Below are 12,802 nucleotides of genomic sequence, written 5' to 3' on the forward strand. Positions count from 1 at the left end.
GAGTTTGCCTGATAATAAACATTTTCATTCAGCGGGGAAATAAATTAAGTGGAAGTTTGAAGACTTCAAAATGTCAAGTTTTTCAATTAAGAATGAGATTTTAGACTTAAATGTTGTTATAAGGAAATAAATAGAAGAAAATGTTGGGGGTGCAAGCAGGTAGAGTGTATAAGAATTCTATTTGTAAATTAGGGAGAGAGATACAGAGTAAGAAGAATGTTCTCTTCATATAGGAGGGGTATGGGCAGGATAAATACTAAGCATTCAAATACCTTAAGTTCTCTAGTCTCCTGCAATGTTACATGATTCTGCTTCTGAAACAATCAGAGAAAAGACCAAGGTATCAATCTTTTTAATTAGGTGACTACACACCTTCCTATAACTCTGGTGTCAGTCAGCGACCAGTATATCTAGATGGGTCATCATGTTCGTAGGGCAATTCCTGAGTCTTGAAATTTTTCAGTGAATCTGGGGATGAGCTGATACCTGGTGAATGATAATCTATATTAACCAAAATCACAAGAGATTAGTTTTAAACCAGAGTCCCTCAAGATCAATTTACCTATGGGGAATATTAGTTTATTTGTTTTTTTCCCCACATGGTAAATGCTCTTCTTAATATATTATAGAAGACGAAAAAAATATTTTCCTTCTAGGTTCTTGCTGGAGGTCCATATAACAGAAATCATATTAACAACAGAAAAACAAATGAAAGTTTATTAACATGTGCATCTCCTATACACATGGAGGTGGGATCAGGGATGAATAACTCAGAGGTGGCTAAAGTTCCCTTGTCTGAATTGGAAGTTCCTCCTGAATGCAATTATCATGAACTCCTTCTCTGCAATCTCATTAAACAAAAAATTTTTATTTTTGGAAAATAAGACTGAAGATCTGAAATCTCATCCAGAAAGACTTTGTTGCAAGCAATCATCTATTCTTCTGAAGCCTGTTACCTGAGAGACTTCATGCACAGAGCAAACTCTCCTATTTGCCATGCATTTATTTCCTTTAATTCTCTTTGTAAACTATCATCATTCCCCCCTACCACCCAGAATCCGAAGCCTTTATTCCCTCCTGTAGACCGAAATGCTTTTTACACTTCAAACATCTGGACCTTCTTTGAGTCTCATGTTGAAACAGAACCCCTCTGAAGTTAAAGCCTCCAAATTATTTTAGCTCCTGAACTTCTTTATAGTGAGAATGGAGGTTGAGGGGCAGCCCCCTGACCCTAGTGGATGCCTGGGAAACAGAGAATGTGACTTGTTTCTTAGTCGAGCTAAATCCACATTTCCTAACTTTAGTCCCACTGTGCCTCCTTTATTCTTATTTTTTTTTATTGGTTCTTTTCAGTTATACATGACAGTAGATTCCATTTTGATATAATTATACAAGCGTAGAATATTCTTTTGCTAATTAGGGCCCCATTCTTGTGGATATACATGAAAGTGAAGTTTACTGTTGTATATTCATATATGTACACAGGAAAGTTATGTCAGATTCATTCCACTGACTTTCCTTTTCTTACCCCCTACCTTCCCTTCATTCCCCTTTGTCTAATCCACTGAACTTCTATTCTTCCACTCCTCCCCCTTCCCTTATTGTGGATTAGCTTCTACATATCAGAGAAAACATGTGACCTTTGGTTTTGGGGGATTGGCTTATTTCACTTAGCATGATAGTTTCCAGATCCAAGTGTCATATGGCAAGTGTCATGAAGTCATTTTTCTTTATGGTTGAGTAATACACCATTGTGTTTACTTACCACATTTTCTTTATCCATTTATTTGTTGAAGGACACCTAGGATGTCTCCATAGCTTAGCTATTGTGAAATTTACTGCTATAAACATTTATGTGGCTGCATCACTGTAGTATACTGATTTTAACCCCTTTGGATATCTATCAAGGAATAGGAAAACTGGGTCAAATGGTGGTCCCATTCCTAGTTTTTTGAGGAATCTCCATACTTCTCTCCAGAGTGGTTGCACCAATTTGCAGTCCCACCAACAATGTATGAGTGTGCCCTTTTCCCCACATCCTCACCAACATTTATTGGTTGTTTTGTTTTTTTTTTTTTTTTTTTTTTTTGTATTCTTGATAATTGCTATTCTGACTGGAGTGAGATGAAATCTCAGTGTAGTTTTAATTAGCATTTCTCTAATTGTTAGAGATGTTGAACATCTTTTCATATATTTGTTGACCATTGGTATTTCTTCTTTTGAGAAGTGTCTGTTTAGTTTCTTTGCTTATTTATTAATTGGGCTGTTTGTTTGTTTTGAGTATTAAGTTTTTTCAGTTCTTTGTATATCCGGGAAATTAATGCCCTATCTGAGGTGCAGGTGGCAAAGATTTTGTCCCATTCTGTAGGCTCTCTCTTCACACTCTTGATTGTTTCTTTTGCTGTGAAGAAGCTTTTTAGTTTGATGCCATCCCATTTATTGATTTTTAAAATTTTACATCTTGTGCTTTAGGAGTCTTTTTGAAGAAGTCAGTTCCTAAACTGACATGACGGAGTGTTAGGCCTACATTTTCTTCAAGTAGGCGCAGCATCTCTGGTTTAATTCCTAGGTCCTTGATCCACTTTGAGTACAGTTTTGTGCAGGATGAGAGATAGGGGTCTAATATTATTCTACTGCATATGGATTTCCAGTTTTCCCAGCACCATTTGTTGAGGAGGCTATTTTTCCTCCAATGTATGTTTTTGGCATCTTTGTCTAGTATGAGATAATTGTACTTATGTGGGTTTGTCTCTGTGACTTCTCTTCTATTCCATTGGTCTTCATGCCTGTTTGGTGCCAATACAATGCTGATTTTGTTACTATAGCTCTGTAGTATAATTTAAGTTCTGTATTGTGATGCCTCCTGCTTCACTTTTCTCACTAAGGATTGCTTTGGTATTCTGGGCCTCTTATTTTTCCTAATGAATTTCATGATTGTTTTTTCTATTTCTATGAAGAATGTCATTGGAATTTTAATGGAAATTGCACTGATTCTATATAGTGCTTTTGGTAGTAATTTTGGCAATACTAATTCTGTTTATCCAAGAACATGGGAGGTCTTTTAATCTTCTAAGTTCAATTTATTTCTTTAGTGTTCTGTAGTTTTCATTGTAGAGGTTAATTGCCTCTTTTGTTAGATTGATTCCCAAGTTTTTGTGTGTGGGGGGGTGTGGGGTTTTTTTGTTTGTTTGTTTTGTTTTGTTTTGTTTTTGAGGCTATTATGAGTGGGATGATTGTCCTAATTTCTTTTCAGCTGATTCATCATCAGAGTATAAGAACACAATTGATTGATGTGTGTTAATTTTGTATCCTGCTATTTTGCTGAATTCATTTATGAGTTCTAGAAGTTTTATGGTGGAGTTTTTGGGGGTCTTCTAAATATAGGATCATGTTATTGGCAAACAGAGATAGTTTGAGGTGCTGGGGATATACCTCAGGTGGTAGAGTGCTTGCCTTGCATGCATAAGGCCCTGGGGTTCAATCCTTAGCACCACAAAAAACAACAGAGATAGTTTAAGCTCTTCTTTTCCTGTTCATATCCCTTTAATTTCTTTCTTTTGCCTAATGGCTCTGGCTGGAGTTTCAAGGATTATGCTGAATAGAAAGTGAAAAGGTGAAAGTGGGCATTTGTGTCTTATCCCTGTTTTCAGAAGGAAAGCTTTCAGTTTTTCTCTGTTTAGAATGATGTTGGCCTTGTGTTTGTCAAATACAGCTTTCACAATGTTCTTTGTTTTTTTGGCGAGGCCGGGGTGGGGTGGTAACAGGGATTGAATTCAGGGGCACTCATCCACTGAGCCACATCCCCAGCCCTATTTTTGTATTTTTATTTTAAAGTCAGGGTCTCACTGAGTTGCTTAGTGCTTTGCATTGCTGAAGCTGGCTTTGAACTCACTATCCTCTTGCCTTAGCCTCCCGAGCGGCTGGGGTTACAGGTGTGTACCACCACCCCTGGCTCATAGTGTACTTTCTATTCCTATTTTTTTCTAGTATTTTAAACACAGATGGATGCTGAATTTTGTCAAATACTTTTTCTGCATCTATTGAGATAAATATATGGTTCTTGTCTTTAAGTCTATTTATGTGATGAATTACATTTATTGATTTCCATATGTGGAAGCATCTTTGCATCCCTGAGATGAATCCTCTCTTATAACTTTCTGTACCCCTCAACTCCTGAAATTGGAGATTTGAGAAAGAAATTGTTATCCTCCATTATCAGCAAAGTAAAACTCGTTTCCCCTGCTAATCTGCCTTCTGAGCTTTAGTTGAATACTGAGAGCAGTAAAGTTCTTCCTGTTATCACTGTTTTGTATGGTTCCCATGCACCTCATACAAATAAACTTCTCCTTTATCATGAATCTATTATCAGTTTATTTCAGCAGATTCAATTGTGGAAACCCAGAGGGCAGAGGGGAGATCCCCTTAATGTCTACTGCTGCAGAGGAGACCAGCCAGCACAGCAGAGCCCCAGGCAGCAGCAGTCACAGAGACCCCCAACCTGGATTCCTGTGTTCTTGCTCAAGACCTGAGACTTAGTAAAAGAAGAGCAATGTTTGTTAGACGGGGAGGGAGATGGAAGAAAGTAAAGAGGGACATCCTTGAGGGCGAGAATAGGTTCTCTCAGAGAGAAGAGTGACAAGAGCCTGTCAGGGCTTTCTAAGGCGATGAGGCTCCCTGTGGGTTTCAGTTGCCCTTCCTAGTCCTTTCCCTGCTCCCAGCTCCTAGCTGACTCACTTCCTAACACCTTCTATTTCCTTTTCACCTAAGACAAAGAAAGAAGGTGGTGAAGAGGCAAGATATGCTAGAAAAGAATGGTAAATGGTAAATGAGGGAAGACCTGCTATGCTGCTTTCCGTTGAGAAGAGCTTGTTGTGGTCCACAGATATCCTTCTCTTTCTGGTACAGAGAGGAAGACACCAGTAGAAGTGGAGATTTTCTTTGTTAAGTGTAAATTTCCCTTACAAAAGGGTAATTTATTTATGCTTTGAGAGATTCTCCTGTGTTTGTTGTTTTTGAAAAAGAAATCAGTTCAGCTGGGTTTGGTGGCACACACACGACTATAATCCCAGAATGGCAAGCTCCTGGGCAATTTACAGAGGCCCTAAACAGTTTAGGAAGAACTGTCTCAAAAAATAAAAATGGGTGAGGATGTAGTTCACTGGTGGAGTGCTTGCAGGAGGCCCTGGGTTCAATCTCTAGGACCAAAAAATAAAAAAAGAAGGCGGGGGAAGGCATGGGGAGGACAGGAGGAAGAAGAAGAAAGAAACTCTATAAATATTTTTGGTTTTGTGGTAGTGGGGATTAACCCAGGACCTCATGCCTGCTAGATGAGTGCTCTACTACTGAGTTACATCTCCAACCCCTCTATAAATGTTTTGATTAAAGGATTAGCAGATAGATGGTGATTCAAACAGTGTAGAAGGAGAATGGAGTCAACAATAATTAGTATATTGCCACCCCTGGCTTGAGATAACATGACAAGTCACTGAGGGGGTTGAAGCTGCAGTTTCTCCTTGGCAGGTGGCAGCCCTTGGGCTGTGGTAATGCTGGCAGGTAGTGGTCTCTGCTTCAGGGTCATTAGCAAAGTTCCTGGACTGGGGAAGGGAAGGCATTGTGAATAAACAAGGCAAATGCAGGTTGTTGAAGCCACCACCAAGCCACTGTTTTTTGGGGAAAGATATGGCTACAGCAGCCACAGGCCTCTGCACACTTGGGAAGTGACTGCCTGAACATCCAGCTGGGCTGCGGATGGAACCCTATGCTTGGAGAGGGAGAGGAGGGGGAGCTCCCTAAGCTGGGGACATGGTCCTCCAGGGGCTTGGCAATCTGGCCCTCACTGGGTGTGCCCAAGGGTGACACTTGACCCCAGCAGTGTGTCCTCAAGAAGACCGTAGGCATGTGAGGTTCACACAGTGTTCAGGGACCTTCCTCTAGCACTCAGCCCACTCACAGCTGAGTGCTCACGGCCACACAGCCCAATGGCACTTGTGTAATAAATATGGAACATGTCAACTTAAAAAAAAAAAGAATAATTAGTATAATAGCTTGGTACTATGACTTTGGATTTCCCAGCATCTACCCTCTTTTGGATGACTGCATATTTATTTTCCTTAGGAAACTATTCTTCCTCTTTTGTGTGTAATATTGCTAGAACTATCCATCAAGATTTCCAGTTTCCTCTACTGAACCAAAGCAAAGGTCATGAGATTCAAGCAGGCTAACTGGATTCCCTCTTGTAGGATACCAGAATATACACCCCAAAATATGACCCTGAAACTAGATTCGCACCCGCAGTAAATGAACGTTCCTGCTTCTCTTCATCTTCATCAACATTGAATGTTGTCCAGTTTTTTTAAAATTTTAGCCATACTAATAGGTGTGTGGTAATATCTCATTGTTGTTTCAATTTGCAGTTCTCTAATGATATATTGAAGAAATTAGCATCTACCAGATGGAATAAAAACTAGTTTAAATTGAAAACATCTGGACAGCAGATACACAAATAAAGATTATCCAAACTTAATCTTCCTATAAATTCAGCTGACATTAATTCTCCTAGGAATTTTCCAAATTTATTTATTTAGGTACTAGAGATTGGATCCAGGGGTACTCTATCACTGAGCCACATTCCCAGACCTTCCTACTTTTTATTTTGAGACAGTCTTACTAAATAGCTGAGGCTGACCTTAAACTTACATTTCTTCTGCCTTAGCCTCCCAAGTTGCTGGGAATACAGGCATGCACATCATACAGGAATTTTCCTGTTTTAAAGAAGAGTGACCCTTTGTGTTCAGAAGAGCACATCTTATATAAACCTCCTTAAAAGGAAATCAGATTCACATTATCACCCAAAAGCCCTAAGTCTGTCCTTTTCATTTTGTTCTTTTTGTTTGCCCATTTTTAAATTGTTATTAAATTTCCTATTGTTAGGGTTTAATAATTCTTTATACACATTGTGTAACATTCATTTATCAGATATATTTTATGCAAATATTCTCTACCTTTTTCTAATTTGTCTTCCTATTATTTTAACAGTGTCTGTTACAGAACAGATTTTTTTTCACTAAATTGTGAAGTCCAGCTTGACAATTGTTTCTTTCATGGATTGTATTCTTGGTATTACATCTAAAAAAAATCATCACCAAACTGTAGATTTTCTCATATGTTATCTTCTAGGTAATATATTTAGGTTTATGGACTATTTTGTGTTCATTTTTGTGAAAGTTTTAAAATGTAGACCTATAAGATGTATAAGATCTAGAGCTATAAGATTTTTTTTTCTTTCTTTTATTTTTGCACGTGGATGTCTAGTTGTCCTACTATCATTAGTTGAACTGTCAAAGATCTGTTCACTGTGTGATCCATTTCTGGCCACTCTGTTCTAGTCTATGGCCCTATTTGTTTATTCTTTCACTAATACCATACTGCCTGCTATAATCTGGATCTTGAATACCCACCAAAGGCCCATGTGTTGAAGACCTGGTCCCTCACCTGTGACACTTAGGAGGTGAAACCTTAGGAGGTGAGAACAGTGGAAGGAAGTTATGTCAGTAGGATCATGCCCTTGAAGGAGATATTGGGGCCCAGGTTCTCCTCTTTCTTTCTCTTTGCTTCCTAACCAACACATACACTCCACCATAATTTACTACCTTGCCACAGGGTCAAAGCAAGAGGGCCAACTGACTATGAACTAGAACCTCTGCATCTGTGGGCCTAAATAAAACTGGCCTCTTTCTAAGTTGATTATTTCAGGGTTTGGTCTTGTTTTGCTTTGCTTTTACAGTAACAGCTGACTAATTACTAATTACTCTAGGTGTGTAGTATTTTGAAGTTGGGTGCTGTTAATCTTCTTTTTGCTTCTTTTCCAGCATTGTGTTGACATTCTGGATCTTTGCCTTTTCAGATAAACTCCAGAATAACTTTGATATTATCCACAAGATAACTTTCTGAGATACTGACTGGGATTATGCTTAATGTATGGATTGAGTTGAGAGGAAGTGACATCATGAGAATTTTTTTTTTCCTTGTAAGTACCAGGGATTGAACTCAGGGGCACTCGACCATTGAGCCACATCCAGCCCTATTTTGTATTTTATTTAGAGACAGAGTCTCAGTTGCTTAGCGCCTCGTTTTTTGCTGAGGCTGGCTTTGAACTCGTGATCTTCCTGCCTCAACCTCCCAAGCTGCTGCAATTACAGGCATGCACCACCATACCCAGCCATCATAAGAATATTGACTCTTCCTATCCATGAATATGGGATGCCTACAAGTTTATTTATTTCTTTTGATTTTTTTCATCAGATTTTTATATTTTTTCTCATATCAATCTTTTTATTTTGTTATACTTAAAACTAAGTATACCTAAGTATATCCCTTTTTTTTTTTTTTTTTGCAATGTAAATGGTATGTGTTTTCAATTTCAAATTGTTCATTGCCGGTGCTTAATAAAACAATTAACTTTTATATATTAACCTTGTGTCCTGCAACCTTGTAACCTTGTGTCTTCACTGTAGGTAAACCATAAACAGTCTTATTTTCCTGTAGATAAATATTTTTCTACAGGAAAAGCATTGGACAAGAGTGTTGTATTACTATAACTATCCTCAAAGAGGACTAATCTAGAGGCAATGTGTACAGTGGATTAGAAGGAAACAAGTCTCGAAGCTGGGAGTCCAATATTTATTTTTTATTTGTAGTTGGACACAATACCTTTATTTTATTTATTTTATTTATTTTTATGTGGTGCTGAGAATCGAACTCAGGGCCTTGCAAGTACTAGGTTAGCACTCTACCACTGAGCCACAACCCCAGCCCTAGGAAGATTTTTATTTGATTTGATCCTAGGGATTGAACCAGTGCTGGGTCAGTTTGAGGTGGCTAAGGAACAAAGCACCAGGCAACCCACGCGTCAGAACCACCAATCAGGTGCTGACAGAACCACCTGTCAATCAGGAGGGTCTCCTGACCAATCCTGGATCTCAGCAAGCTCCTCCGACCAACTCCAGTAGGACAAGGGACTCTAAAAACCTCCCTTTCCTGTCCCAAGCCCTTTCTTTCCTCCCTTCCTGTCTCAAGCCCTTTCCTCCCTTCCTGCCTTAAGCTCAATGAAAATTCCAGTCCAGCTGGGCCCATGGGTGATTCTCTGGACTGCTCTGTTGGCCTGTAGGGTCTCGCCTGGGAGAGAATCTCAATAAATCCTCTTCAGCAGCTTTTAATCTGCCTCCTTTGGTCACCAGTGCCTGACCTTACACCCAGGAGCACTATTTGAGTCAGCTGTTTCACTTCCGTGACCGTCAAGCCTGACAAGAACAATTAAAGGTGGAAAAATTTCTTTTGGGACACATGGTTTCAAAAGTCTCAGGGCATAAATGGCCAACTCCATAGCTCTGGCATGAGATGAGTAGAACAGCATGGCAGAGTGTGTGGCTGAGGAAAGCTGCTGGAAACACGGCACCAAGAAACAGAGACCAAGCTCAGCTAACTAAATATATACCCCAAAGGCTATCGTCAACGACCCACCCTACCTGCCTACAATCACCACTCAGTTAATCCCTATCAGAAGAGTAATGCACTGATTAGGTTAAGACTCTCATAACCTAATCCGCTGCAAATGAACTACTGCTGAGTATTAGGTCCTGCAATTATTCACGAAATCTCTTGAGTCCTAAAATCGACAATTTGTTTACTAGGGAAAGCTGGGAGCCTGCAAAGCTGTGGACTGCTTTGTTCTTACACAGTACGTCTTTTATAGGGTAGTGTGAGGTTAAATCTTAACTATGGCATAACATTATTGAAAACAACTAACTTGTTTGCTAGTACTAAGGAAACATTTTTCCCAGTGACAAAACAGGATATGTTCGCATAAAATGCCAGGAAACAGACCTCAAGTACATAGCAGGTAGAACAGTTAGTGCCTTATTTTTCTCCTTAATCAGAAGGGTCATCATGTCCCACAAGAATTAGCCAATCGTGAGGAGTTATTGCTGTCCTGCTAGGAGGCTTCAGCTAATAAAAAGAAACTCCATGTTCAGATTCTTCAGGGTGCACTCTCCATGACTTCAGGAGATCAGACCCCAACACCAATCGTTTCACCTCTAAATGTCCTTGCATTATTTTATACATGGCCTAATCTAAATCATAACAGGCACTTTACTAGTGAGCTACATTTCCTGGTTTGAAATTTTTTATTTTGAGGCAGAGTCTCTCTAAGTTGCCCAAGCTGCCTTGAACTTGGAATCCTCCTGCCTCAGGCTCCTGAGTTGCTGGGATTACAGGCATGTGCCACTACAGTCAGTCCATGTGGGAAGTTTATACAAGCCTTTCATGAGATAATGAGCTTCAGAATAAGGGTATTATATAGCACCAGTGGAAAGAAAAGAACAGATTTAAAGGCAAATATCCTCAATTTGTCATTTTTCATGCTTATGGGTATTTTTTTTTCTTTTCACAGTCTTCTCCCTTGCTACTCTCTTTGCCTGACTTCTAATTATTCCTCAAAATTCAATTCAGATGCTTTTCCTTCTACTCTCTCCCCACATCCCCTGTAATGTCCCCCATCACACTGTAAATGTTTATTTATACTTATCAACTTGTACTATACTTGACTATTCACCTGTCTCTTTTTTAAAACAAAATATTTATCTTTTAGTTGTAGATGGACAGCATGCCTTTATTTCATTTATTTATTTTTAGGTTGTGCTGAGGATCGAATCCAGTGCCTCACATATGCAAGAGGAGTGCGCTACCACTTGAGCCACATCCCCAGCCCTCACCTGTCTCTTTTATTAGATCATGAACCCCTGAATCTGAGAGGCCTGACATATGGCCCAGTAAACGTATGCATAAACAAATAATTTTATTCACATCTGTTGTTGGAATTCACAATGTTACCAAGTATGTGGCAGCTATTATATCAGATTTACATGGTATATCTTCTCTTAAAAGACTGAAAGCAAAGAGCTTCAAAAAATTGAAACCTCCAATCAAGAAGGAAGTACTAAACCCATATCAGAAAGGAATCAGTTCCTCAAACTTAGTTTTGAATCATCTTGTTTCTAAAAGTGGGCTTGCTTCCTCTATAAACAGTAATAAGACACTATTTTAAAGACAGATTTGGAAGTCTCTAGTCTCATCTTCACTGTGCAGGAGTTTTAGGTTTCTCTTTCCTGTGGGTCAGACCATTTCTTCTTCTGCCTCACATATGCAGCTCTGGCAGGCTTGAGAGAAGAGAAGCAGACAAGACCCTGTGAGCCTGAGATTAACCACTGCCTCTGTTCTCAGCAGAAACTTCAGCTCGAACACCTGGTAAGAGGAGGAAACTCAGGGCTGAGGTGAACAGGGCTGTGAACATGGCTGGGAGGAAGTAGCTATAGATGAAAGGTAAACATCCCAGAAGGGAAGATGTAAAAAATCAAATGTCTGACATGCGAGTTGTTGAATGCATAAATGCAAGTCATAGAGAAGAGTGAGAAAAGCCAATCTAAGAAAGGGCTGCTCACCTCTCTGGGCTTCAGAGTCTTCATAGAATCGTGAGACCCTATGTGAAAGATAAAAAAAAAAAAAAAAAAAAAAAGCTATGAAATCTTAAAAGGCAAAACAAAAATCTAAATAAGAATGATTAATAGTTATTAATAACTATGCTCTTATTGCTTCTTCTATTACCATGATCTTCACTCTTCTTACACAGGAAATATGATACTAAATCTGGGATGCTTTCCTCTCCTCCTAATGCTGCTGGGACTATGGAGCACAGTGTGCCCACTTTGTGCTTTGCCTGAGAGGCTCACCAAGGCTCATTGGTTTGAAATCCAGCACATACAGCCAGGTCTTCTCCAATGCAACAGGGCAATGGGTGGTGTCAACAATTACACTCAGCATTGTAAGCCTGAAAACACCTTCCTGCATGACTCTTTTCAGAATGTAGCTGTTGCCTGCAATATGCCCCACGTCATCTGCAAGAACGGCCAGAACAATTGCCACCAGAGTGCAAAGCCTGTTAACATGACCAAATGCAAACTCACTGCAGGGAAGTATCCTCACTGTCATTACAGGGATACTGCCCAATACAGATTCTTCATTGTTGCCTGTGACCCCCCTCAGAAGAGTGACCCTCCCTATCAGTTGGTTCCTGTACACTTGGATAAGCTCATCTAAGATTTTGCTCACTTTCCTCTCATTGGACACAGATTCTCTTAAAGTTTCTTCTGCTTTTTCTCTTCTTTTGTTGATTTTCTTGTATCCATGGAAGAGAAGGAAAGTGTTGGAAGAATTTGAGTATCTAGGATACCAGACTAGAGTTGGGACAAAAAGAAATAGGACTTTTTTCTGCTTTGGAGTTCTGTCTGTTTTGAGAGAAGGCAAATAGGGAAGAGGGCAGAGAAGCATCCAGGCCTACAGATTTTTAACCTTGGGACTTTTGCCAAACTTTATAAAACTACATTCACAGCAATAAAACCACTCTTGCTGCATTCTGATGAGTGTGAAGGTGTTTTTATACCCTTTCAAATCACTGCCTGCCAGGATTCAAAGAAGAACTATTTGGGTCTTAGGTCCCAGGCCACCTATGAAGCCTCCTTGGGGCCTCTACCACTTCCCTTGCTCCTGTGTCTTTGGGACTTGAGAGCAAAAATCCTCCATCCCTTCAAACTGCTCATGATTTCATATATTCCCTTGAAATCACTGTCTATGCTTATTAGGAGGTGGTACTGATCCCTCAGAGAGAGGTGATGATTTGCACATAGATTTTAACATTGGTGACTGAGGGTTTCTTTGATATTTTCTATTTGTTTTTACATTTAATTGG

General features: G+C 39.5%; 1 protein-coding gene across 1 annotated transcript; it reads left to right on the plus strand.

Annotated features, from left to right (window-relative positions):
* Nucleotides 1-11,137: 11,137 nt before the first annotated feature.
* Rnase6 (ribonuclease A family member 6) lies at nt 11,138-12,195 on the plus strand. The gene is made up of 2 exons (XM_076848131.1): nt 11,138-11,304; nt 11,687-12,195. The coding sequence occupies exon 2, from the start codon at nt 11,692-11,694 to the stop codon at nt 12,151-12,153; it is 462 nt and encodes a 153-aa protein (XP_076704246.1). The 5' UTR covers nt 11,138-11,304; nt 11,687-11,691; the 3' UTR covers nt 12,154-12,195.
* Nucleotides 12,196-12,802: the final 607 nt, after the last annotated feature.

Source organism: Callospermophilus lateralis, chromosome 3 (assembly GCF_048772815.1).
Source record: "Callospermophilus lateralis isolate mCalLat2 chromosome 3, mCalLat2.hap1, whole genome shotgun sequence".
Classification (NCBI taxonomy): Eukaryota; Metazoa; Chordata; class Mammalia; order Rodentia; family Sciuridae; genus Callospermophilus; species Callospermophilus lateralis.

Excerpts from the sequence above, each read along its gene's own strand:
- Rnase6 (XM_076848131.1), top strand. The coding sequence starts at position 11,692 with ATGATACTAAATCTGGGATGCTTTCCTCTCCTCCTAATGCTGCTGGGA.